The sequence below is a fragment of the Mesoplodon bidens genome, assembly GCF_964165515.1.
Source record: "Mesoplodon bidens genome assembly, chromosome: 4".
NCBI classification, from domain to species: domain Eukaryota; kingdom Metazoa; phylum Chordata; class Mammalia; order Artiodactyla; family Ziphiidae; genus Mesoplodon; species Mesoplodon bidens.
The window spans coordinates 149,019,845-149,046,512 of record NC_138160.1 but is presented as its reverse complement, the minus strand read 5'-3'; the positions used below and the strand labels follow the sequence as shown (position 1 = coordinate 149,046,512).

The following is a 26,668-nucleotide window of genomic DNA, read 5'->3' as shown; positions in this document are numbered from 1 at the left end:
CACACCTTCAGCTGTTCCAACCGTGATGGTTGCAAGAATCTATGTGATCAAAGTTCATAAAACTATACATGACCACCACCACCAGCAACAAAAACATGCATGTAAAAAACGGTGAAATCGGGCTTCCCTGGTGGCGCAGTGGTTAAGAATCCGCCTGCCAATGCAGGGGACACAAGCTCGAGCCCTGGTCCGGTACGATCCCACATGCCACGGAGCAACTAACTAAGCCCGTGTGCCACAACTACTGCCTGCGCTCTAGAGCCCGCGAGCCACAGCTACTGAATCCCACACGCTTAGAGCCTGTGCTCCGCAACAAGAGAAGCCACCTCAATGAGAAGCCCGCGCACGGCAACGAAGAGCAGCCCCTGCTCGCAGCAACTAGAGAAAGCTCGCGTGCAGCAACGAAGGCCCAACACAGCCAAAAATAAATAAATAAAATAAAAATTCAAAAAAACAAACAAACAAAACCCCCAAAACCGGTGAAATCCAAATATCTGTACCTGAGTTGATTGTATGGTACCAACATCAATTTCCTGGTTTTGAGAACACACTGTAGGAATGTGAGATATGATCATTGGGGGAAGCTGGGTGAAGGGTACATAAGGGTGAAGGGTGATAGTTCTGTACCCTTTTCAAAATAAAAAAAGTGTAGGAAAAGTAAAACAAAACCCTGCAGAGTTAGAGTTTGGGTGAGGTGAGGGAGGTCACCTGTACAACTGTGGAGTTGGATTCCCTCTTTACTTAAATTTTAGTATTTTCTTCATCATGGATTTTTTTTGCATTAATTTTATTTTTTAAAATACCGCACAAACATACTTATCTTGATAACTGAGTCATTTGGGGCGCTGTCTTAAATTTCGCCTAGTTCTTGCCCTGAGATTTATCATCTCAAGGGATGGGCCCTGAAATATACGTTTTTGTCCTCTTGTTTCCAGGTTCTGACACACGAAAGATTGAGTACAGCGGCCCGCGGGCACTGGGGAGCCACGGAGAGCTCTTGAGCAGGGGAGTTTCCGGTTAGTGCAGATTCCAAACGTTTACTGTGGGTGGGGAGGCGGAACTAGGGGGGCGCGGCGGGGAGGAGAGGTTCGCCGGCATCCCGGGAATTGGGCAGGGGGTCCGGCATTTCTCCTCCAGGGACCAACCAAGGAGGTGTAGCGCCAGCGCTCCTTCGGCCGCGCTGGGACCCGGATGTACAGCGCGCGGGTCGCCCGGCCAGCCGAGGCTGTCCCGCGCTGCGCTCCAAGGCGCCTCACTGCACGCACTGGCGGTCGCTGCGTGGGCCAACCGTCTCCTCCCCCCACGCCGCCGGGCGCCCAGTCACGCACCTGGAGGCCGCCTCGCGGCGGGGGCCGCGGCACCTGGCTGCATTGTTGTCGCCTCTGCTGTCTACTCCCTCCCCAGTCAGGACTCAGCACCCACCCCCACCTATGCCGGGCTCGTGCCCCTTTAAGAAGCCAGACGCGGCCAGGGGTGGGCGTGGTCGCCGCGAGCGAAGGGGGGGCGGTGTCGGGCCGCCCTGATTGGCCCGAGGCCCGGGCGGTGGCCGCGCGCGCCTGCGCAGTGCGCGGTCGCGCGCGCCCCGGGGAGGAGGGCGCGCGGGTGCTAATTGGCCGCGGTGGCGGCCCCGCCCGCGAGTGGAGGGTGATCACGTGACGCGACGGCTGGGGGCTCCCGGCGCGGGGGACGCTGGTGGCCAAGATGGCGGCGGAGCTGGTGGAGGCCAAAGTGAGTGAGCGGCAGCAGCGCCGGCCAGGGCGGGCGGGGGGGCGGGGGCCGGGCGGCCGGCCGAGGTCTGCGCCTTCCGCTCGGGGCCCCACAGTGCGGCCCGCCCGCGGCTCGGCGTCCGGCTCCCTCGCCAGCCCCTGGCCCCGGGGCTCCGGTTGCGGGCGGGGCGCGGGGAGGCCGGGGGCGGGGCCCCCCAAACCTCACCCCAGTTTTCGCGCCAGGGGTTCGGCCCCCAGGTGGGAGGTGGGGTTCTCCTACCTCCAGCTCAAGCGGTTGGGGTCTGGATCTCCCTAAGCACGGGCACAGGGCCGCGCCTCCCAGCTTGAGGCACAGTCCCCCCGGACAGCATGACTGGCTGGACTGCTCGTCCCCTCCTCGAGTTCGGCGCTCTATGGCCTGGGGGAGTGTCTGCGCCTCCCCGCCCCCCATGGTACAGTGGGCTGGCATCTGGGTCTCAGCCTCCTCGCCTAGTTGACCAGGCTGGGGTTGGCGACTCCTGCTCAGAAGGGTCCCCTGACTTTTCTGCCACCGTTTCCACCATCCGGGGTGATGAGCTGGGGTCCTGAACCGCCCCCAAACACAGTGTGTCTCTTGGGGTCTCTACCCCAGGCTGGGGTTTGGAGCCAATATTCAGCTCCCGCTCTGGTCCCAGAGCCCCGCCCCCCTCCCGACACCCTCTTCACCCCGGAGTGCGCGCGGCGATAACTGAACTTGCCCTCCCCGATGGGATGGAGCCCTGGCCCCTGTGTCGGCGCCTTCCTAATAACTCTCTCCTGTCAGTCTTGGGTCTTCGGCTCTGCCTTCCTCCTTCCTCTTTACCCTCAGGACAGCATCTGTGCTGCTTTGGACTCTGTTCTTGGGGTGTCTGGACCCCACACTCGCAGGATCAGACTCCATTTCCAAACCTTGTTTGCTTTCCTTATACTCTACCCCATCGTGAGTCTACTGCTCAGATCACACTCCCTTCCCACACAGCCCCCAGAACCCCTGCTTTAGATCTGTTTATGCACCCCAGCTCTGGCATCTGAGGCACCCTTCTCTTTTTGCCAGTCTCTTACGTCGGTCCTTGGAGAGTCCCTGGCTGGTTGCAGGGTAGGGTAGTTAGGAGGGCGATCACGTGACGGGACAGCTGGGGGCTCCCGGCGCTGGGGGACGCTGGTAGTTAGTTTCTAGTCTTTCTCCCCCGTATTCCTGTTTGGGGTCCACATGCCACATCCCATAGATGCCACCTCTTCTCCAAGCTTGGGGCCCCTTTTAATCCTCTTGGGACTAAGCTGGGAGCATCCCTCTCCCGGGAATGTGTCTTCCCCCAGATGCCTTCCCGAGGTGAGGCTCCAGAACGCTTGCCCCTGACTAGGCTAGGGTTCTTCCCGGAGAAGTTTACTCAAGGCTGCTGATCCCAGGGAAGTGGGGGACCGGACCTTGCAGGACCGAGGCACCGCCCCCTCGCCCTGCTGCTCTCCCCTCCCCAGGGTCCTGACCTGTAAATGTTTTCTTTCTCTTGCTCCTCCCTCTCCTTACATCTCCCTTCCCTTCCCACTGGGATCTGAAATGCGGCCCTCAGGGTTCTGTGATTATAGGGTATTAGCCTCCATTCACCCCTGAGTGCCCTCTCCATATACCTGCATCACACACATGGCTGCCCCTCTCCGGAGTTTTGAGAAATTGAGACTTGCCCTAGAGATGCAGAGGTCTGAACTCTGCCAGCCCAAGGCAGCAACCTGCGGCCTGAAGTCCCCTGGAGCCCTGAAATTTAACCTCCTCGGGCCGCTGTGGGGCTGTGGCTCTGGGCGCCCGCCCCCACTCCAGCCAGAGAGTAGGATCTGAACTCTTATATCATCCAGGGCCTTGAAATATGATCTGATGAACTCTACTTCACCTTCCAGTGGCTGGGGCCCCCCTCCCCAATTAGATCAAGTTGACCCTTTTTCAGGTGCTCTAAAACACGAGCCTCGTGAGCCCAGCCTGCTCCCATCCTAGGGAGCCTTGTTTCTCCTTCAGTCCCTTGCTGTCACTGTGGAGTGCCTACCTGTCATTGAAATGTCCCCCTCTTTTAGGTGCTTTCCAAGCCTTTTGTAGCAAGAGCCGGAGACTTTGTTTTTTGGGGTGCAGAATGGGCTGGTCCAAGGGGAGAGCGAGGGGCTTGTTGATAAGCTTGGAAATCTGAGACTCCTAACCTGAGGCCCCTGGGAGGGGCTTGGGGGTGGGGGGGGGAGTGGTCTGGGAACTCCCTGAGAGGGTGTGTAGCATTCTGCACAGAGCTCTTAGTTCCTGGAGAGAGGCGCCCCTGTTAAGTTCAGCGCAGCTGCTGTTTCTCCACACGGCTCCGAAGGAGCCCACAGTTGAGGCTCTGGAAGCCGTTGGGGCCTGGCGCTGTTTATAAACTCAGATCTGAGGGGCAGGCAGGTCAGGATGAAGCCACGGCAGGAAGTGGTCTGCGCAGCACTTGGGGCTTCTTCCTGAACGTTTGCACCCTGCTTGCGCGGGCCCCCCTCCCTCCCAGTGTCAAGGGCAGGCTCCTCGGTGGTGGCAGCTGCTGAGAAATCCGAGTCATGAACATATGGCAGCTCGAGGGGTGTGCCCCAGGATGCGCGTGCATGAGGCGGCTCCGGATGGCCCCAACCTGGTGGAAGGGGTAGGTAGGGGCAGGGGCTCCCAGGGGCAGGAAGATGTGCTGTGGTCAGACTCCGAAAGGCCAGGCCCACCTGCCTTTGGCTCCATGGTGGGCGGTCAGCTTCCATATGACATTGCCTCTCCCCTGGAGCGCCTTGGGACTCTTCCAGAAGAAACATCTTGTCTGCAAGCCTTTCTTCTCTGTTCAAGGTAGGAAGTCAGGCCTAGGGAGGGGAAGCCTCTTTGTTTTCAAAAGTGTTCAGACTCTCGGAGGGCCAGCAGACTGCTAGGCCCCCAAGCAGCGGGTGTGCTGGGGAGTGAGGGGCTCCCAGGCAGCGGGGTGTGAGTGGAAGTAAGCAGCCTCAGGAGCCCGATGGCCCCGAGTCCAAATACTGCCAGCCCTGCCGTGCATGCACGGGGAGGCCTTGGGCCAGCTGCTTGCCTCTCAGAGCCTCAGTTTTTTCACCTGTGTAATGGGCACCAGTCCTTGTGAGATTAGTGACCATGAAGGCCCTTGTGCTTGGCATTGGTGGGTGCTCCCCGTCTGCAGTGCAGGAGTAGGAGGAAGACCCTGCAGCAGGAAAAGACTCCCCCTCGAAGCTTTGCAGGCAGGATGGGGCCTCCCCGCACCTTTGTCTGTGTCATTTTGGGACCAGCAGACCCCTCTGCCATCAGCCGTAGCCTGGCGCCATACAGCTGGAAAGAACATTAGAGTTCCCATCTTGTCCGAAGTGCAGAGAAGCCTGACAGCGGACCCAGGGTCACCTGGGAACCTAGGGCAGGGTCTGGGCTTGAACCTAGGGCTCCTGAGTCCTGGAGCCACCATCAGATTCCACAGCTCACTCTTTGACAGCCTGGAAACAGCAGCGCCTTGTGGCACGTAACCAGCCTGGCAGGGGTCCCGCCCACCTCTGACCATCAGACTTTTTCTAGTTGAGTTTAAGTGATTTATTGGTTTCTTTGGGTGCTGTCCTGCCCCAGCTCGCCAGCTTTCCATATCCACTGTCATCGCTTGTACTTTCTCTTTCTCCATCCCCCCCCGGAAGTGTCTTTTTCCCACCACGTTTCACTCATCACAGGTCAGCTTCAGGGCTTGGCACGGGTGGCCCCCATACCCGCTGGCCCATCCCTCCGGGATACTTTGCTTATGTAGCTTATCGGGGAGCCCAGAGGGTCACGGAGGGCAGGCCACTGCCGGCCAGTCCCACAGAAAACACTGGGCTTCACTGCTCTCTTGTATTTGGTCTGATTTCGTTGGAGGGGCCCTGCCAGGTAATAATGGCCAGTCATCACTTTGCCACGGGTCAGTTCATAGCCTCTGTGGCTGCTGGATCCCCACGCTCCTCTCTTGGGGCTGATCCTGCCCCCCAGGGGACATTTGGTGATGTCTGTGGGACGTTTGTGGTTGTCACGACTGGGGTTTGGGGGAGCTCTGGCATCGAGTGTGCGGGGCTAGGGATGCTGCTCCACACCCCACCATGCCCGGGACGGCCCCAGTGTCCACAGCACCAAGGGGAGGAAGCCTGCGGGGGGGACCAGCAGACGCTTTGACGGCCTCGGCAGCGCTCAGCTGAAATAAGTCAGTGCTGGGGCAACCTGGTAGAGAGGAGCCACCCCGGCTTCAGAGTATGGTTTGGATCTTGTCTGTAACTGGAGCTCACCCCAACCTGGTAGGGGTGTTTGAAGGATCAGAGTTAAGTGCATAATCACACACCCAGCTCAGTCCCCGGCAGGTGAGTCAGTACTAAGCAAGCGGTGGCTACTGTGCTCCAGACCAAAGGGAAAATGTGTTTGTGGCCGACGTTGGTTGAGCGCTCACTCTGCTTTACGTGCATCGCCTCATCTGGTCCTTCCCACATCCCGATGAGGCGGACCCGCCGTCCTCCCTGACGAAGAGGCCTGGGGTCAGAGAGGCCATCAATGTTCGCGGCTGGAGAGCGGCTGAGGCTGTTTATGGAGAAGCAGGATTCCCAGTTCCTGCCCTGGGGATGCTTTCAGGCTTGAAGATGAGAAAAGAGGACCTAAAATAGAAGCAGCTGGGGGTGGGGGGGTCAGTCAGATGAGCTTTTGCTGTGTTGGTGATGCTGAGGAAGGTTGGAGGGGGAGGAGGGGAGCAGGGCTGAGCGGGGCGGGGGGCGCCTCTCAGGGGAGGGGGGGTGGCAGCCTGAGCACAGGCGTGGAGGTGGGACCAAGCCCGGGCCGGTGGGACTGGGGCAGAAGCTGCCACCTCCTCCTCCTGGGGGCCCCAGGCCGGCCAGCTGCTAGCAGGGTCTCACTTCACTGTCCCCCCAGCTGGCCAGGCAGTCCCTCACCCTGGCAGTGTGTCCCTCTGAACCTGTGTGTTTGTGGTTGCTCTTCCCCAGAACATGGTGATGAGTTTCCGAGTCTCTGATCTTCAGATGCTCCTGGGTTTTGTCGGCCGGAGTAAGAGCGGACTTAAACACGAACTTGTCACCCGGGCTCTCCAGCTGGTCCAGTTTGACTGTAGCCCCGAGCTGTTCAAGAAGATCAAGGAGCTCTACGAGACACGCTACGCCAAGAAGAGCTCGGAGCCTGTGCCACAGCCCCACCGGCCCTTGGACCCCCTGACCATGCACTCCACCTACGAGCGGGCCAGCTCGGTGCCCAGGACTCCCCTCACAGGCCCCAACATTGACTACCCCGTGCTCTACGGGAAGTACTTAAATGGACTCGGACGGTTGCCTGCCAAGACCCTCAAGCCAGAAGTGCGCCTGGTGAAGTTGCCCTTCTTTAACATGATGGATGAATTGCTGAAGCCCACCGAGCTGGGTGAGTCCCTGCCGCCCCTGGGGGCGGCCCCACCTTCTGAGTTCTCCCAGCGCCCAAGGCCAGCCAAGCAGCCAACCCAGAGCATTTTCTGGGGAGCAGCAAGGGCCGAGGGGCTGAGAGGGGCTTGTCCCTCCCAGGAAGCACAGGGGCCACCTTGGGGTCCTTGAATTAGTGACCTGTTGCCATGTAACAAGTTACCCCAAATCCCAGTGGCTCAAAACAGCCGACACCTCAGTTTCTGAAGGTCAGAACTCGGGAGCAGCCTAGCTGGGTGGTTCTGGCTTGGGGTCGCTCAGGGGGGGTCACAGTCCACCTGTGGGCTGGGGGCTGCCTAATCAGTAGGCTTGACTGGGGCTGGAGGCAGAGCGCTTACTCACATGGTTGCCAGCTGCTGACTGGAAACCCCAGTTCTTGCCGCCTGGGCCTCTGGGGGCTGATTGAGTGTCCTCCCAGCATGGTGTGGTGGCTCGCTTCCCCCGGAACCATGATCAGGGCAGGGGGGGCTGCGGTGGAAAGAGGGAGAGAGAAAGCGTGTGCATCTGTATGAGTGCATGACCCCACTGGAAGCTGAGGGCTCTCTCACGGCCTCAGCTTGGAAGTGGCATATCTTCGCTTCTGCCGCATTCCAGTGGTCAGAGGAACCAACTCTGGTGCACCGTGGGCGAGGGCTCCACCATGCTGGACCACCAGGAGGCGGGGGCACTAGGGGCCACCTGCAAGGCTGGCTTCTGTGGTCTTACTCCTGGTGGCGAAGGGGTTGGAGGTTCGACCTTCCCTCCTGCCCCCTGCGGAAGGCTGTTTCCTAGTAGGTAGCCTGCGGGAGTGACCTCAGTCAGTGGGTTCAGGCCTGTCAACACGGGCCGGCCCGTCAGGACACGGCCAGGTGTGCCTCTGAGAGGCGGGGTGCAGCGCAGATAGAAGAGATGATGCCTGGGAACCTTGTCCTCGTTTCTCTGTCCCTTACGTTGACTGAGGGACAGGCCTGTGTGTATCAGGCCTGTAGCAGTCCCCCCCCAGACCCCCCCACTCCGGACAGCCTGATGACAGGGCTGGGAGTGGGTGTCAGCCTGGACTCAGCCTCAGATGCTGCCCTGAGCTCCGGGGCCGGGACACCAACTAGCCACAGCTTCCTGGGCCTCCAGGGCTCCAGAGAGCAAGTGGAATGCGATGGGGCTCCTGTCACCCCTCGGGTTTTACCAGGTGCCTGAGTGCTCCTGGAGACCCCTCCTGCCACTCGTCACCCACCCGGTCACACAGCATATACCTGAGCACCTGCTGGGTGGGCCCCCATCAGGGGGTGCAGCAGGGAGCAGACAGAGCCCCCCACCCTTGTGGAGCCTCGGGGTGCCCCCAGCCTACCCACGCTGTGGGTCCTGCCACCCATCACAGTGGGCCCTGGTCGTGAGTCTGTCCCTGTGTGCTGTGGCCGAGGTCACGGTCCTTCCACGTCCCCACCCGCCGTGCCCTTGGCCACGCGGCTCAGTCCCTCCCAACGCTGCTGACCCAGCGGCCTGCCTTGCTTGTCCCGGGGGCCCTTGTCTGCACACAGGCTTTAGCTCCAGCCCCACAGCACGCGCCTGCCGGCCCCCTCCGTCCTGCCCTGGGTGGGGGGAGGGGGAGGGGGAGGGATGGCGGCTCTCTCGAAGGGCCTGTGGCTCCAGGTGAGGCTGTAGGAGGTGGAGGAAAGCGCTTCAGGTGCTCCTGGCCCTGGGGTCTGAGGCCCCGCACTCTGGCCCGGGGCTCCGCCCTCCCCTGCCTTCTCTCTGGCGTCAGGAGGTGTTTCTCGCCAGCCCCTAGGTGGGGGGCAGGTTGGCTCACCAGCACCTATCGTGGGGGTGACGTGGCAGCACTGGGGACCCAGGGCCCCTTCCTGAGTTTCTCCAGGATGACCTTCCCTGTCTCTGCTCCCCGCAACCTCTCTCTAGATGCCAGGACCCATCCCCCTGCCCCCCCCAACCTCCCCAGACCCCCCACCCCCCATGCAGGCTTTGGAGTCTCAGGCCTGGCTGGCTGGCCGGTTCTGGAGGTCGAGCTGAAGATTCAGACTCCTTCCTAAGGGGTCGAGCACGACCTTTATATCAGGCAGGCTGGGTTTTTACAGGGAGACCGCAAGGCGGGCTTGGCGCTGGCCGGGGGCCTGGGACTGGAGGTGACTTTGAACTCAGGGCCGGCAGCCTCCCTCCCCTGCCCGGACCATGGGCTTCCTTCCTGCCCGCAAATATGCAGCCATTCCTGCCCCACAATGTATCACTTTGCCCTGAGCCCCCAGGGACCCCAGTCACCTGATCTCCGGGAGAGTCTGCTCCCCTGTCTATACCAGGAATCACTCTGCTCTCGGCTCATAACAAAGAGGCCAACCCCACCCTGCCTTTGCTCCCACCCACTCCCCTGCCCCTCTCCCAGGATGTACCCTTTTCCCGAGACTCCCATCTCCTCAGGGACTCCCTGAGGGCTGCCCAGGTTCCTGGAGGAGGCCTCATCGAGCGCTGATGGTGACCCTGAAGCCATCTGGTCCCTGCTGTTCCAGCACCGGCAGTTCTATCCGCCCACCCCTCACCCTGGGCGCCCCCCCACGGGGAGTTCTGCAGCACGGGCATTGCCCAGGAGCCACCTCAGGAGGCTCTAGCCAGCTTCCCCTTCCCCCTCACCCCTGGTCATGACCTGCCGACCAAAACGAGGCCCAAACAGTCTGGTCCTATTTCCCTGGAAGAGCCGCAGGCAGGCTCCGGGATGGAGACTGCGCCAGGCAGACAGGAGACATAAATCACGTGGAGGGGAATGTTCTGGTTGGGGGAGGGGAGGGGAATAATAGAGCCACAGACTGGGAGCTGGAAGGACCTTAGGAGAAAGATGATCCACTCTAGCGGGGGCTGGGGGTTGGCACCCAGAAAGGTCAGGAGACTAGCCCAAGGTCACACGGCATCCTGAGGGAAGGAACTCCGGGGCCGCGTGCTCAGCCATCTTCCCTCCTCCGACCCCCTCCCTGCGCCATTGGCACCTTGCTTCCCTGTGGGGAAGCCCTGGTTCTGAACCACACGAAGGTTCTGGACCTCAGGCCTCTTCTCAGGACAGGGAGCCCAGCCATGTGGGCCAGGCACCCTAGGGGCAGAGGCGCTTGCTGCTCACCCACAGCAGAACTCAGAGGGACTGGGAATGCAGTCTCGGGTCCAACACTGCTGCTTGGGGCTCAACCCTCTTATGGCCAGAGGGTCCCCTAAGCCTGGCCACTTGGGGTGTCAGCAGGCAGAGGCTGAGTGTCCGCTCTGGGAGGCCCAGACCTCAGGGCCAGGGAGCATGGTGGAGACGAGGTACCATTATGAGACTCACCACGGGCAGAAGGAAGGAAACGCGACCTGTCCCGCCGCTGCCCCTCGAGGCTCCCGGTGTCCTGTGGCCAGCGCCTCGTGGACTGGGACCACTCCCGTGGCCCGGCAGGGTGAGCAAGCTGCCCCCCAGTTCTCCTTGTGCTCCAGGACGTGGTCGGCGCTGACTCTGGTGGAGAGCCACTGGTCTAGCCCTGTCCCCACTGGGCAGGGCCAGTGTATCGATATGTCCCTCATTCAGGCTCCGAGCCCTTTGGCTGGTATTGCCCAAGCAAGGTAGTGGGGTCCCTGACCTGGCGAGTTTTGCCAGGAAAGTGCCCTAGAGGTGATTAAATGGTGACGGGCGAGGAATGCTCCGGTCAGGGAGTGCAGGGTTCCGCGGGGGTGGGGGGGCGGGCGCTGTCAGTACCAGGAGCCCCTTATTGTGCATTTGTGGGGAGGTGGCAGTCAGGAAGCCTTCCTGGAGGAGATCACAGTCCCATCCAGACCCAAGGGATAAGTAACAATCAAGCCGGACAAAGCGGGTGGGTGGGTGAGCGTGTTCCAGGCAGAGGCCCGGTGGTGAGAGAGCTCATGAATGGAGGCCATTGTGACCAGAGTGTGGTGTGTCGCAGGCTGCGGAAGGGAGAGTGGCCTGGACGTGGGTGGCAGAGGCCAGAAAAACCAAGATCGGTGGGGCACGGGGAACGGTGGGGACCGACTGGGCTGTCCTGAGGGCTTCCCAGGTCTTGTTCATTCGTGTCCTTTCTGAGGTGGATAATACCCCTCCCGCCACAGCCCAGCGTGGTACCCACCAGGCCCATGGGCTGTCTGTGGCATCCAGGGGCAGGTGGCCTGGCCCACTGGGCTGGCTGGGCCTCCCCTGCCCGTGGTGGTGGGAGGGGCTCCGTCAGCTCTGCAGCAGGTGGGTGCCTTGGGGAGCACCCAGCATTACCTGTGAGGGGGCCCTCAGGTGGGCATGTAGGTTGTCCTAGGCGAGGCCTCCAGCCCACCCCAAGTCCTGCCAGAGGTGGCTCACCTCCGCCTGCCGTGATTCCCCCCGACTTTCTGCCCGCCCCTGGCTTTAATCTGCCCACCCTCCTGCCTGATGTCTTCCCCACACACTTTACCCCCAGCAGCCAGAGGAAGCTTTTATTTTTCTTAATTTTTTAAATTTTTTATTATTTTTTTAAGATGATTACTTTTTTTTCAGTATATAATTTTTTATTTGGTTGCGTTGGGTCTTAGTTGCGGCACGCGGGCTCTTAGTTGTGGCATGTGGGATCTAGTTCCCTGAACAGGGGTCATACTCGGGCCCCCTGCATTGCAAGCATGGAGTCTTAGCCACTGGACCACCAGGGAAGTCCCCAGAGGAAGCTTTTAGAATAACAGGCTGGTCACGTTCCTCCTCCCTCCCCTCACCTCCTCTCTCTCTAGCCTGGCCTAACCCTAACCCTAACCCTAACCCTAACCCTCACCCTCGCTCACTCTGCTCCAGCCTGCTCCAGCACTCCAGGATTGGTCCTGCCCCAGCGCCTTTGCATGTACTGTTCCTTCTGTCTGTCACACTCTTCCCCAGACACCCACATGGCCCTCCCTGCCCCATCATTGCCTGATCTACAGCTCATCTCCCTCACCTCTTTACCACTCTCTCCTCCTCCGGGGCCTTGCTCCCAACCCTGGCATTGTTGATCGCCTGGGACTGGCTTGTTCCCCACTGCATCCAGAGGACAGGGTGAGGTGGGGGTAGGTGAGCAAAGGCTTGGAGATGAGGAGCAGCCTGAAGGCTGCAGTGAGAAAGACTTTGAGTCATTCCTTCAGTGCTTGTTCCTCCCGTAACCCCAAGAGCAGGAAATCCGGGTTCCTCGCCCCATGAGTGGAGGAGCTGGGATTTGAACCCAGAGCCCTTAGTTGGGGCTTGTACCCATCCGCCCCCTGCTGTTGTGAGGCCCCTGCACCCAGCCTGGGGCACCTGTTTTCCCGCCTCCTCCAGGACACCCCCGCCATCACCACTGGGGCCAGGCCTCAGCCTGGAGGAGGGGGCTTCGGGGGCCCAGGGACAGGGGCTGCCCGCCGAAGGGCTTCAGGCCAGTGGGAGGAAGTCCCAGCTGATCAAATTCTCTTATTTTTTTAAATTAAAAAAAATATTATTTATTTATTGATTTGGTTGTGCCGGGTCTCAGTTGCGGCAGGCAGGGGCTCCTGAGTTGCGGCATGAGCACTCTTAGTTGCAGCATGTATGTGGGATACAGGCCCCCTGCATTGGGAACACGGAATCTTAACCACCGCACCACCAGAAGTCCCCTGATCGAATTCTTTAAATCTCCTTTTCTTTCTATTTAAACTTTTGTAAAAATACGTGTTCATCATAGAAAACACTGGTTAACAGCGATGAAGTCACGTGCTTGTTCTTGCCGCTGCTGCCTTCTGTCTGCGTGCGCAACCTCGGATGTGTGGTGTGTCCTGACTGCTGGTTTGTCAAAACACCGCCCCCCCCCCGCCCCAGTATGTGGTGAGCACCTGCTGAGGTCATTAAATACTCCTCCCTGGTGACAGTTTGCAAGGCTGCCTGGCAGCCGCCTGCGTGTGCCAGGCCCTCTGTAGGGGTCTCGGATTGAGCCCGGGGGCTGAGTCCCTGGTCCACTGGCTCCTCCTGGGATTCCAGCTCCCTGAGGACCTTGGGGCAGGGGTTCTCCCTTTAGTCCCGGACAGGCATTGAGGCTGAGGCCTTTGGGTGTGCTTGGGGCTGGGAGGGCGTGTACTTCATCCCAGCCCCTAAGCCACCTGGTGGGGGACCCCCATGGCCACGCTGCTGTGCAGCATGGGTGACAGTAGAGGTAGTTTTGGTTCTGTGTCCACAACAAACCAAAGACACGGGAAAATTGTGTTAATTCTTAGGAGGTGAGGGTTTGGGAGAAAAATGGAGCCTGGAAGGAGGTGGGGAGTGCCAGTGTCGCTGGTGGGTTGGGGTGGAGGGTGCAGTTTTTAGATACAAGCACTCGGGGAAGGCTTCATTCCAGTGGCATTTGCACAGGCTTAAAACACACCAGGGCTGTGTAGATGGTTGGGGGAGGAATGTTCTGGAAGAGGGGATGGCAAGTGCAAAGGCCCCGAGGTATGTTCTTGGCAGGTGGGGAGCACAAGGAGGCGCCCAGGGTGGCTGAGGTGGAATCAAGTCTACCAGGGCTGGGGACAGAGCTTTCCCCGAAGCCCAGAGCTGGGGGGAGCCAGGAGACCGGCAAGGGGTCTTCATACTGATCAGATGAGCACTGGGGGGGAGGGGACCGCCCTGGGCACGTCAGAAATCCTCAACAAAGGTATTGGCCAAGGGAGCTGATAGTGGGGGTGAGGGTGAGGGTCACGGACTCCGCCCGAATCTCAGCCCTGAAAGCTGGAAGGGTGGGGCTGCCACTGGTGGTGGATGGCCCAGGTCCGGGTTTGGGGGACCCCTGCCCACTGTGTCCCATCTGAGCTGGCCGCTGGCCTCCCACCGGCCACTTGGCTTCCTAGGGGAACAGTCGGCCACCCCAGGCTGATGGCACAGCAGAAAATCGGGATTCGGAATGTATCCCCTGCCTCTGCAGCAGGCTCACCTAGAAATAGGAGTCCTTCCGGGAAAGGGACTCCGGAGCCAGTTCTTTGGCAACCCTTCTTGCGGTTTCTGCAGGAAGAGCTCCTTGGCTGAAGGGTGCGCCGTCCCCTCCCCTGCCTCCCAGGGGACTCTGTGGGGTGGGGGAGTATTTTTGACACGCTCCCCCAGCCTTGGTGGCCCAGCTCAGGTGTTGTGAGACCCTCTCCACCCATAAATAATTGCCCGGGGCTCTTCGGGCAGGTCTGGGAGCATCTGTAGGTAGCCTAAGTACACCCCAGCCCTCCAGTTAGGCGGCCCTTCTCAAGGGCCCCAACCGGGACTCCAGAGGGACCAGCCCTCCCTCCACAACAAGCAGGAACTGGCGGCAGCAGCGTGGCCATTTCAGCAGCCACCTCTTCCTGAGCGCCAGCTCCGGCCCCAGCACTGTGAAACCCAAGAAACTGGTCCCTTGCGTGGAGGGCGCACAGGCTTGGGTGGGGATGGGGGCGTGGCTGAGCAGAGCTGGGGTACAAACCCGGCCCGGGAGCTCTGGCTTCCGAGCCTGAGCTGCTTTTAAATTCAAATTGTGTTTGCTTTTTAAATAGCCTACCCGAGGCTGCGCTTTGGAATTCAGAAGGTTCTGAAGCAGGGGTGGGCCAACCAGGGCTGGGCCCAGCCCCAGGGCCGCGTGCTCCCTATTGGCAGTCCCCCACCCGCGCTGGGCCGGCGTGTGCTCGCCCTCGCTGACAGCTTTCATGGTACAAGGCAGAGTGGGGACGTAGAGGCAGAAACAGTGTGGCTTGCCGAGCTGAAAGTATTTACACTCCAGCCCTTTGTAGGGACAGTTTGCCCACCACTGTCCTAAAGGGTTTGCAGTATAAAAAGAGCAGACGCCTTACCTCCCCCGGCTCCAGGGCTGCGGTAGTGGCCAGTTCTGGCACCCACCCTCCCCAGAGGCGGCTCTTGCACAGACCCCCTCCTAGGTTTTGGTTACACGAATAGCAGCCTAAGGTACACCCTGCTCTGCACCTGCTCTTTCCACTTAAAACCATCTTGGGGATTAGTCTCTGTCGGAGCACAAAGAGCTGCTTGATTCGTGACTCCCTGTGTTCGCGGGAGCATAGTATTCCTCCACATGGGGCCTGGAGCCGATCTTCCTTTTTTGGCTGCGCCGGGTCTTAGTTGCAGCACATGGGATCTTTGTTGTGTCATGTGGACTCTTAGTTGCGGCATCCGGCGTCTAGTTCCCTGACCAGGGATCAAACCCGGGCCCCCTGCATTGGGAGCACGGAGGCTTAACCACTGGACTGCCAGGGAAGTCCCTTGTTTAGTTTTGGTGGGGGGTTTTTGTTTGTTTGTTTTTGTTTTTTGTTTTTGGCTTCATCAAATTCATTTTTAAATTGAAGTATAATTGCTTACAATCCAATATTAATTCCAGGTGTACAACACAGTGACTTGATATTTTTATTTGTTACAGAATGATCACCACTTCTCAGTGTAGTTTTAAAATTTTAAACATTGAGGTACAGTTTACATACAACGAAATCCACAGATATTTAGTGCGTAACCTGAGTTTCAGCGAATGCATGTGACCGAGTAACCCCAATGCCACCGAATACAGAACATTTCCATCACTGTTAAATTCCTGAGGGGCCCTCCTCCCAGGCAGTCCTTGCCTTCCCCCGACCCCCAGAGGCCGCCTCTGTTCTGAGTTCTATCACCATAGATTAGTTTTGCCTGTTCAGGAAGGTGATATAATGCACACGCAGCATGTACTTCTCTGCGTCTGCCTTCTTTGGCTCAGCTTTGGGGCTTCAGATTCGTCCGTGTCAATGCATGGACTACAAGTTTTACTGTATGAATGTACCACAGCTTGTCCATTTGTTCTTCCGTTGTGGGGCACTTGGGTTGTTTCCAGTTTAGAGCTGCCAGGAATAAATTAGCCAGGCGTTCTTGCACGGGTCTTTTTGTAGACATACTCCCATTTATTTGGGAAATAGCTAACAGCAGATTGCTGGTTACAGGGTAAGTGTATGTTTAACTTTACTAGTCATTGCCCAACGGTTTTCCACAGTGTCTGTACCATGTTACAACCACCCCTACCCCCAGCAGAGAGTCCTGGTTGCTCCAGGTCCTTGTCAACACTTGGAATTGTTGGTCTTGTCATTTTAGCCGCTTTAAGTGAACGTGTGGAGGTTTTCAACCAATCTTGCATTCCAGGGCCAGATCCCAGGGGCCCTGGCTGTTTGTTAATATTTTGTTAAGGATTTTTTACATCCACGTTCATGAGGGATATTCAGCTGTGTTTTTCCTTTCTTGATGCATTTTTGTCAGGTTTTGGAAGCAGGGTTATGCTGGCCTCATTAAAATGAGTTGAGAAGTGTCCTTCCTCCTTTAGTTTCTGGAAGAGTTTATTTATTTATTTGTTTTTGGCCATGCCACACGTCTTGCAGGATCTCAGTTCCCTGACCGGGGATTGAACCTGGGCCCCAGCAGTGAAAGCCCAGAATCCTAACCACTAGGCCACCAGGGGACTCCCTGGGAGAGTTTATATGAAGTTTATATGGTTTCTTCCTTAAACATCTGATTGAATCCACCAACCTGGACCTGCAGTTTTCTTTGTGGAAAGGTTTTTAATTATGAGTTCAGTTTTTTTAACTGATAAGAAGCTTTTCAAACTTTCTATATGTCTTGATGCCAGTTTTGATAGTTGGCATCTTTGGAAGAGTTTGTTCATTTCATCTAAATTGTCAAATTCATTGGCATGAAGTTATAGCCCCCTATTGAAGGCTATAGGATCTGTACTGATGTCCACCTTTCATTCATGATAGTTTGTGTTCTCGTGATCTTATTGTTCAGTCTAGCTAGGTACGTATCAAAGAACTTTGGCTTTGTTGGTTTTCTCTGTTGTTGGCTTTTTGGTTCATTGACTTCCATCTTTAATTTTCTCCCTTCTAATGGCTTTGGCTTTTAGTTCGGGCTTCTTTTTCTAGCTTCTTGTGGAGGAAGCATACATCATTCATTTCAAACCCTTTTCATTCTTTTTTAATAGAAGCATTTAAAGCTATAGCTTTCCCTCTCACAACTGCTTTAGCTGCCTCCCACAAGTTTTGGAGTAGTATATTTCTCGTTCAGTTCAGAGTGCTTTCTGATCTTGCCTGGGGTTCTCAGTACAGTTACGACTGAGAGTGGAGCCGGCTCTTCACTGCCAAGGTCTCCGTCCCCGGCAGACTCTCTCCCGACTTTTGCACCCAGTGCTCCATGATGGCGAGCAGGGCTCTGTGTGTGCTGTCCCTGCTGCCCTCCTCACACCTCCCCCTGTGAGCCAGGCCAGGCTGCTCTGTGACTCTTATTTTGTGCACTTGGAGGTTCACTGCCGGTTCACTTCCGTATCTCCTTGGCCAACCCGTGAGTGCCGGTGGCGGGACCTTGTTCAACTTGTCCCCATTCCCTCTGGCAGTGCCGTGCTGAGCCCGCTGAGAACTCATTATGTGCGGGGCCTGGGCCGAGTGATGCATGGTTGGGCACATGGCTCACCAGATGAACAGCCCTGGGAGTTGGGGACAGAGTTGTTGCTGGCGTCTCACAGACCTGGAGAAAGTGGCTGGCCCGAGGGCACGCGGCCTGGTGTGCTGCATCCTGCTGGCCCAGCAAAGCTCTTCTGCCCCCACTGAGCAGTTCTCGGTCCTCTTGAGTAGATGCCTGAGCCCCAGAGGGCTAAAGAGGCTGCTGCTCCCTGAGTGGCCCTCAGTGGGGGACATGTTGGGTGTGAGTGCTCCCTGAACCATGGGCTGTGGTTCTCCTTACCCAGGAAGGGGCAGGATCCCCCAAATCCATCCCACCTGGATGGGGCTCAGCCTCCCGTTTCCTACTTTCCAGTCTGAAGAGGGCCAGGCCTGTAGGAATGACCGTGGTCGGCGCCCTCGCCAGGGAACAGACGTGACCCTGACCCCAAATTTGTCTCCAGTTCCACAGAATAACGAGAAGCTTCAGGAGAGCCCATGCATCTTTGCCTTGACGCCCAGGCAGGTGGAGCTGATCCGGAACTCCAGGTGCGCTGTGCCCGCCCCCTGCCCACCGCTGTGGCAGCCCAGGGCAGCCTTTGCCAGGCCCGCAGCAGACCCTGGGCTCGGCGTGGCGGGGAAGGGTGGCCCCCACCCCGTGCTCAGGGCCCACGCGTTCTCACCACCTTTGACCCACAGCCCCAAGGTGGGCCAATCGTCCCCCTTTAACAGGGTCCCCCCCTCACTGCTCCGGACATCAGGGTCGGGGCGCGTTCTCTGTGGGGTGTGGAGCAGCATCCCTGCCCCCACCCCCTTGATGCCAGGAGCACCCCAGTCGTGACCACCACAGATGTCCCCAGACATCCCCAGTGTCCCCTGGGGGCAGAGCCGCCCCCGGTGAGCAGATGCGGGATGCAGGCTGGTCCCAGGGCTGTGACTCTGCTCTCTGAGGCCTTCAGTCTCCAGCTGAGACACAAGTCACCATTAGGGCCGCCACTTCTCGGGCACAAGGCCCACACCCACCAACCCTCTTACTACCCGTACCAGTCGCCCATTTTCCAGAGAGGTGGTCATTTGCCCAAATCACCCGTGAGTAAATGGCAGGAGAGAACGCTCTATGCAGTACCCTTGACCTTTGGTCGCCATGGGAAATAGTGGGTTAGTCCGTCTGGCTGGTCCCCCCAGTGAAGGGTCAGAAGTGGCTGCTGGGCGCTGTTCCTCTATTGACCCTCCCCTCCTCCCCCCTCACAGAGAACTGCAGCCCGGGGTCAAGGCCGTGCAGGTTGTCCTAAGGTAAGCCCAGGTGTGCCCAGGCCCCCGGATGGGTGGGGACACGACCTTTGCCCACCTTCCCCTCCCCACCCTGGGAGGCCCCAGGACCCTCTCAGACACACCCCCACGCACCCCCATACACCCGCTATCTGGCCTTGTCTGTGGGTACGCCAGCACGCAGCCCCACTCAGGCCAGATACGGGTCCTGTCACCTCCACCCTCGCCCCCCATCTGTCCTCCCCGCCCCTCCCAGCGGGCCCTCCCCTGCCCGAGGTGCCCGTGGCCCTATGGTCCCCGGTGTCCTTGCAGAATCTGCTATTCAGACACCAGCAGCCCTCAGGAAGACCAGTACCCACCCAACATCGCCGTGAAGGTCAACCACAGCTACTGCTCGGTCCCGGTGAGTGGGCCCCCCTGGCAGCCCAGGATCTGCTGCAGGGGGCGAGGCAGAGAGTGCAGAGTGGGGCGGGTGGGGCACATGGAACACCCTGTGATGGGCGCAGCCGTGGTGTCTGCTTCCAGGGCTACTACCCCTCGAACAAGCCTGGAGTGGAGCCCAAGAGGCCGTGCCGCCCCATTAACCTCACCCACCTCATGTACCTGTCCTCGGCCACCAACCGCATCACCGTCACCTGGGGGAACTACGGCAAGGTGAGCAGGGCCCGGAACTCCCTCCCTCTGCCGTCCCTCCCCTGCCCACCCCGCCTCCATTGGCGCAGCCCTGACTCCCCTCCCCTCGCCCACCGCCAGAGTTACTCCGTGGCCTTGTACTTGGTGCGGCAACTGACCTCCTCAGAGCTGCTGCAGAGGTTGAAGACCATCGGGGTGAAGCACCCGGAGCTGTGCAAGGCACTGGGTGAGCCCCGGGGCTTTCTGCACTGCTGGGTGGGGCTCCCCACGGTCCCTGGGGGTGGCCATGGCTCCATCACTGCTGACCCAATTTGCTGGGCACAAGGCACAGGCCTGGTCCTCAAGGAGCTTGTTGCCTGTGGGGGACCTGGACCTCCCGGGTCTGGCCATTACCCTGGCGGTTGGGGAGCTCTGGGAGGTCTCTGGAGGATACAGAAGGAGGAGGGGGAGCCAGGCAGCGAACCATCAGTGCAAAGGCCCTGAGGCAGGGAGGGGCCGGGTGTGCCAAAAGCCCCCAGAGAGCTCCGTGAATGGGGCAAGGAGAGCCGGGGTTGTTGGGTGAGGAGCCTTGGAGGGCTTGTGGGGAGGGGAAGACCCCAGGTGATCAGTGTTCCAGGCGGGTGCTTCTGGTGGCTGTGTGGGACCGGGAGGGGGCGGGGGCCAGCGCTCAGCGGGAGCAGAGGATGGATTCCCAGTTGGAGACACATGTGATGATGAGGGTCTGCCCTGGAATGCTGAGACCATTGTTTTTTTTTTTCTTTTTTGTACTTTTAAGAACCAGAAAAATGGGGGTGGGGATACACAGAGCATTAAAAAACCCCAGAAGAGCCACTCAGACGGGCAGATAGAACCTTCCTGTGTCCTGCCCCAGGGGCTGCCCACCACACGGCGGGGGTTCAGGAGTTCCCTCTCTGGTCACCTGGAGGCCCTTGCAGGGTTCCTTCTGACTCCATCCTCACTGCGGATCCGGGCAGTGGGACCTGGCCACATCCCAGTCTGACCAGTGGGGACGCTGAGGCCAGTGTGGCAGAGTTAGGGCTCTGTGACCCCAGGACCTCGGCCTAGGCACCCTGCCCTGCCGCCTGTCTGTTTCCTCAAATGGCTCTTTCTTCAATTCCGCCCCCCCCCACCTGTCTGCTTGGCAGGTTCAGGCATTGGCGCAGGGCTGGGCAGGGCTCATCCAGGCACCCATGGGCCCCAGGGTGGGGACGGGCATGGGGAGGCCTGGCTTAACTCCTCCGTGACCGGCCTGGAGCCAAGGCCTGGGGCAGTGCAGGGGCTGTGGCAGCATATGTTGCGGCTCGTGGGAAGCCCGGGCCCCTGCTGGGGTGGGCAGGGCCTCCCCTCTGAAGCAAGCCCCCAGCTTCCTTCCCACAGCCAGCTCAGGCTGGGCATCGTGCCTGCTGGGTTGCTGTCTGATTGCAGCCGGGAAGTCCTGTTCTCTGTCTCACTTGAACCCTTCCTGCTGCACGTGCCCTCCCTCTATTAGGTAGAGGAGGACCGAGGCCTTGCTTTGAAGCATGATACGCACTGCACCCGTCCTCAGCTGCCCAGGGTCTTTTTGAGGGGCCAGGGTCTCTGGGTCTACCATTTATCTGCACCTGTTAGCCAGAGATAGGAGCCACAGGGTGGCTGAGGACAGTAGGGGTGTTGAGGGGGTGGTAGGACAAGCTGGCAGGTCACCCTCAACCCCGTGTGGGAGGGGGAGGAAGGCTATCTGGAGGAGGGGACGCAGGCATTGTATCAAGGAGGGAAGGGCAGTCCCATCGTCCAAGACGAGTGCCCTCCACTCTGCAGGGCCCAGGCATGTCCCGAGCCATCTGGGGATGGAGCTGAACCGCTGCCCCTCTCAGGTTGGTCGGCCAGCCTCCCTGCGCCCCCTGCAGGCCCATCCCCAGGGCTGCAGTGGGCCAGTTTCCTTCCAGGCTTTTTTCCTCCACGTCGTGGGCTCACCGTGCCATGCCGTGGCTTTATGGTGGGTGCCCGCTGTCTTCTGATCTGTTAAAGAAGCAGACTCAGACGGTGCAAGGGAGCTGTGCTCGCGGGCTCACTCTGCCCTCTGAGGGTCCCTGGTGGGGCTCTCCTGGCCTTGGGGCTTCCCAGCCCTTGGAGTGGTGCTGGAGGTCCTGGCGGTTTTCATCAGAGCTTTCAGTCACAGCAGGTGGCCTACGGCAGCTCTTTGTTGCCTGGATCTTTCCAGAAAAGGGTGGTCTTGTTGGGGGGGCTGGTCCCCCTTGTTGTGCACCCAGGTTATTGTCAAAAATAAATGTCTGCTGCCGAGGGCTTTTTTTCTTTTTTTGGCTGCTTTGGGTCTTCGTTGCTGCTCGCAGGCTTTCTCTAGTTGCGGCAAGCGGGGGCTACTCTTCATTGCGGTGCCCGGGATTCTCATTGCGGTGGCTTCTCTTGTTGCGGAGCAGAGGCTCTATGTGCGCGGGCTTCAGTAGTTGTGGCACACGGCTCAGTAGTTATGGCTCGTGGGCTCTAGAGTGCAGGCTCAGTAGTTGTGGCGCGTGGGCTTAATTGCTCTGCGGCATGTGGGATCTTCCCGGACGAGGGCTCGAACCCGTGTCCCCTGCACTGGCAGGCGGATTCTTAACCAGTGCGCCACCAGGGGAAGTCTCTGCCCAGGGCTTTTTTTTTAACATAGATTCTCCTTGTAGTCCTGGGTCCTGGAGCTAAAGCATGTGTCTCATGGTCCTGGGAGGTGAATATGGGGTGCTCACCGTGTCTAGCTGAGGCGAGGGGTGCTGAGGGTGTTCACTGCTGCCCTCCCGAGCATCTCTGGCTGCTGGGAAAACCTGCTCCTCGGCCCCACTGACACCGGCCACCCCTTCCCCACAGTCAAAGAGAAGCTGCGTCTGGACCCCGACAGTGAGATTGCCACCACCGGCGTGCGGGTCTCCCTCATCTGCCCGGTGAGTCAGGGCGCGCGGGTTTGTGGGAGTGGCTGGGTGGACAGTACTCGCCAGGCGGCTGCTCACACCCATCACCTCCCACCCCCGCAGCTGGTGAAGATGCGGCTGTCGGTGCCCTGCCGCGCGGAGACCTGTGCACACCTGCAGTGCTTCGACGCCGTCTTCTACCTCCAGATGAATGAGAAGAAGCCCACCTGGATGTGCCCAGTGTGTGACAAGCCAGCCCCCTACGACCAGCTCATCATCGATGGGTGAGTCGCTGGGGCGCATGGGGGCCCCGCCGCCTGCCAGGCTGTGCTGGGCTTGGCCCCTTGCCTGTCTGGGCCTCTGGAAGGAGGAGCGGGGCCATGCAGCTTCTGAGGCCTCCTGGGGCCTCCGGGCTGCCCAGCAGCGCCCTGTGGCAGCTCTGCAAGCCCTGGGCTACAGAGAGAGGCGGGTGTCAGCCCTGCGGGACTTGTCAGGGCCTTTGCTGTGTGGGTGGCAATGGCGTAGCTTAGAGTTCAGAAGTGGGGCTCCAGATCCTCGAGGTCCACTGTTGCTCCCCATGTCACCTTGCGTTTTGTGAGTCTGTTCCTGCCCCATGTAAAACGGGGAACCGAGAACCCCTGGCTTCCACCCTATTGCACGATTTGGGGAGCTGCTTCTCAAATGGCGTTCAGCAAAGGCTTGGTCACATCCTCCACATAGGAAGGTGAAGGGGACGCACGTCTTCTCAGAACTCTGACCACCTTCTGTTGGGCCCTTTCCTAGGTGACACCAGTGTGTGGCCAGGCTGTCCCCTGAGCCTAACCAGCAGGCCCTCCCCATGCCGCAGGGGGGACAAGGGGAAAAAGGCCATTCTCCCTAAAAGGGAAACTTTGCTCTGGTCTTAAGTTTCCAGAAACTGAGCCCAGCACCTGACTGACTGGCTCCTGCCAGGCGCCAGCCACACCCACTTCTGTCCCCAGAGCCGGGGCTGGGGAAGGGAACCTGGTGGCCCAGGCAGGAGCGGACCATGGGGCAGCCCTAGACTGCCGACTGCATGGCCCCTGCCCGCACACGATGGCCGAGGTGTGGCTGGGGTGTGTGCCACGGGGAAGGGGGTAGCCCTGACCTGCAGTGGCCACGTGTGAGCTGTCCCCACGGTCGGGCACTCGTCTCCCTCTGGTCACTGCACTTGAGGTCTCAGAAGCCCTCCCTCCCAGCCGTCCAGGGAGGTGGACCTTGATCATCCTCACCTTACAGATGAGGAGACAGATTCAGAAGGGGCGGCCACCAGCCCAGGCCCCCAGCTCACAGGTAGCCAGGCAAGGACTTCAAACTCAGTCTGACCAGCTCTGAGCCTGGGTCCCCTCCCCGGAGGAGCCGAGCAGCCACCCCAACGCTGTCCAGCCTCGGGGTGGAGTGAGGAGGCCCCTGGGGCCGGGCACAAGGGCTGGGCCTGAATGGCAGCTCTGTTCCCAGCCTGGCAGCTGTGCAGCCCAGGGCCCGCCTTCCCCCCCACAGGCCTAGAGCAGGTCACTCAGGCCCGGGTGGTGGTAACTGACAGCTCTAGGGACAGACGGGGCTGGGGCTGGGTAGTGTGACTGTGCCCCACACGGACTGCCATCCCATCAGCCCATGTGGCCTGGGTATAGCCAGGGAGGCTTCCTGGGGGAAGGGTCCTTGAGTCGTGCATTTATTCCACAAGGCTCTGCCACTTGGTTTCTGGCCCTTAGCTGGGTGACTTCGGGGTCCCCAAAAGGACTCTGTCCCAGACCCTGCCTTCAGGGAACTCCCAGCTGGACGTGTGGGATGGGAGGACCGAGCCAGAGACAGACATTCCTATTGCTTGTGCTCTGCGTGGAGAAGAGGAGCCATAGAGTAGGGCTTTGGAGGGTGAGTAGGAGTTTTCCAGGTGCAAAGTGTGTTTCAGGCAGAGCTGTGGTCATACTGTGGTGACCCTCTGCCGTACTATGGCAGAGCTGTATTCATACTATGGTGATGGGGCTGGGAGGGGCCCCGTCTGCCACAGAGGGTGTCCTGGACAAGGCCTCCCTCCTGTGTGATCGTGACTGAGGCGGTCAGAGTCACCTGGAGGCAGGTGCAGTGTTGATGTTGCACGAACGCTGGGGGCTCTGGTGTGTCCCTTCTCCCGGCCTGGCATGGGCCCCCGCCCTGAACCTCAGGTCGGCAGGTGCGGCCAGTGCTGTCCTGAAGCCACTCTTGGAGAGCAGGAAGTGGCTCAGCGAGCATCCCACCCCCGGCCAGGGGAGCAGGGTGGGGCCCAGGAGTCAGCACGCCCTCCTCCTGCCCCCAGGCTCCTCTCCAAGATCCTGAGCGAGTGCGAGGATGCCGACGAGATCGAGTACCTGGTGGACGGCTCGTGGTGCCCGATCCGCGCCGAGAAGGAGCGCAGCTGCAGCCCCCAGTGCCCCATCCTTGTGCTCGGTGAGGCCTCAGCCGGGCTTTGCCCGAGTTTCTGTTCCTGGAGTTTGCCGATTGCTGAGTTTGACTCTATCCCACCGCATGGGCCTTTTTATCTGAAACGCGACCATCTGGTGGAGTCGATCCCCCTGGAGCGGGGCATCTGAGGCGGTTAGTGAGCGCCTGCTGTGTGCTGGGCCCCATCCAGAGCAGGGGGGAGCCGGTGGCCTCAGGCCACCTCGCTCTGTCCTCCGAGGTGTGCTGCTGCACAAGGCTGTCCCCGCCCCTCACCGGCCTCGATTTCCTTGCTCTGCGGGTCACCTGCCATCCTGAGCATCTGTCCCTGTCTCTCTTCCACAGGCACCTCGGATGCTAATGGGCTCCCATCCACCCCCAACGTCAACAGCGGGGGTGGCGGCGCGCTTGGGGGCGCGGGCGGCGGGGGCGGCGCGGTGGGAAGCGTGGAGAACGGGAAGCCGGGAGCTGACGTGGTGGACCTCACGCTGGACAGCTCGTCGTCCTCGGAGGAGGAGGAGGACGAGGAGGACGAGGACGAGGACGAGGACGAGGAGGGCCCCCGGCCCAAGCGCCGCTGCCCCTTCCAGAAGGGCCTGGTGTCGGCCTGCTGACCGCTGGCCACTGCCACGACCAGCCGGACACTCGACTTTCCTGGTGCTCACCACGCAGAGGGGGCGCAGGCGGGCCTCGGGCACAGCGGGAGGAGTGATTTTTTTTTTTTCTTTTTATTGCTGTTCATTTTGTTTTTCCACCCCTTTCCCTGGCTCCTGGCACCTGTACCTCTGGACTCTCCTATCGGAGGATTAAAAAAAAAAAAAAAGTAAAACGACAAAAAAAAAAAAGTCCAAAAAAAAAAAGAAAAACAAACAAAAATCAAACTTACAAACAAGACAAGCCACCCACACAGCCGCTTCCCCGGCCGGAGTCGGAGCCCGAAGTCAGAGCCAACCCTGGGAAGGGCGAGTGGGCCCAGGGCGCCGCGCCCCCCGGACGACCATTCCAGCTGGTGCAAGGGACCGGGCAGTGGGGACGCGGGGAGGATAGCCTCTCCCCCGGCAGCAGCCCCCGACTCTGACGTTCGTCTGTTCCTTTGCTTTCTCTCTCTCTGCAAGCGTGTCCTATCCTGAGAGCCGGGAGCCGGGAGGGTTTTTTTTTTTTTTTTTTTTTTTTTTAGCCAAGAAGCCATGGAGTGGGGGGGGGCGGGGGGCGGGGCCGGGCAGTGGGGGGGCGGGGGGCCAGGGAGGGTTTAGCCACAGATGTGTTGTATTTTTTGAAAGTGCAATAACTTGGTATTTTGAAGACCCGGCGTGTGGCCAGGACCCCCGGCGGAAGGCGGGGGCCCCAGAGCGCGGCACCGTGTGGCGTGGGGGGGGTCTCAGTTTTCTAGCCAGCTACCTCGGTAACTCCAATTCAGGTTAACTTCCCTACGGAACAGCGCAGGTGTCCATGGACGCCGCCGTCGCCAGCCCCCTCCTCAGTGGGGCAGGGGGGCGTGGCCACTTCCGAGGGGTCGGCAAGGACCTGCCCTGGCCTCTCCATTTGGGGCGGTTCCTTCCCCCTCTCCTTGCTCTTGGGTTTTCCGACGGGTACGAGGCCTGCCCGGCACCCGCTCCCCCGGGAGCCTCACTCTTGTCTTCCAACAGGACTGGGCCTCAGCTCCCTGCCCAAACCCAGGTGGCTCCCGGCCGAGGGTGGGGGGGGCGGCATCCAGCGACCACGGGGGCCCAGAGCGGCCCCGGACGCCTCCAGGGACCCACAGCTGGGTGCCCGGCCCCCCGCCCAGCACCCTTGTCCCCCGGAGGCCACACCTGGTTCTCCAGCCCTCCTGTGCCCGCCATTCTTTTCGCTTTTTCTTTTCTTCCCCGCACCCCTCACCCCCAAGCCCCAGAATATTTTTTCTTTGTATAAACAGAACTCTCCTAGTCAGGAAGCAATATCATT

General features: G+C 59.8%; 1 protein-coding gene across 2 annotated transcripts; it reads left to right on the top strand.

The window, feature by feature from the left end:
• The first annotated feature begins 1,627 nt into the window (after positions 1–1,627).
• PIAS4 (protein inhibitor of activated STAT 4) lies at positions 1,628–25,916 on the top strand. Of its 2 annotated transcripts, none has more exons than XM_081233671.1 (11): positions 1,628–1,728; positions 6,741–7,131; positions 17,972–18,056; positions 18,759–18,800; positions 19,089–19,179; positions 19,302–19,430; positions 19,530–19,635; positions 22,251–22,324; positions 22,415–22,575; positions 24,603–24,733; positions 25,070–25,916. In XM_081233671.1, the coding sequence occupies exons 1-11, from the start codon at positions 1,702–1,704 to the stop codon at positions 25,336–25,338; spliced, it is 1,506 nt and encodes a 501-aa protein (XP_081089797.1). In that variant the 5' UTR covers positions 1,628–1,701; the 3' UTR covers positions 25,339–25,916. The 2 variants fall into 2 exon arrangements, with proteins under 2 accessions (XP_081089797.1, XP_081089796.1); XM_081233670.1 differs by having other exon boundaries at positions 1,631–1,728; positions 6,705–7,131.
• The last annotated feature ends 752 nt before the right edge of the window (positions 25,917–26,668 follow it).

What these genes read in the sequence shown, in the direction of transcription:
- PIAS4 (XM_081233670.1), top strand. Translation starts at nt 1,702, where the DNA reads ATGGCGGCGGAGCTGGTGGAGGCCAAA. An exon ending in GGGTCTCCCTCATCTGCCCG is followed by an intron (nt 22,325 to 22,414) that starts GTGAGTCAGGGC and finishes CCACCCCCGCAG; the next exon opens with CTGGTGAAGATGCGGCTGTC. An exon ending in GACCAGCTCATCATCGATGG is followed by an intron (nt 22,576 to 24,602) that starts GTGAGTCGCTGG and finishes TCCTGCCCCCAG; the next exon opens with GCTCCTCTCCAAGATCCTGA.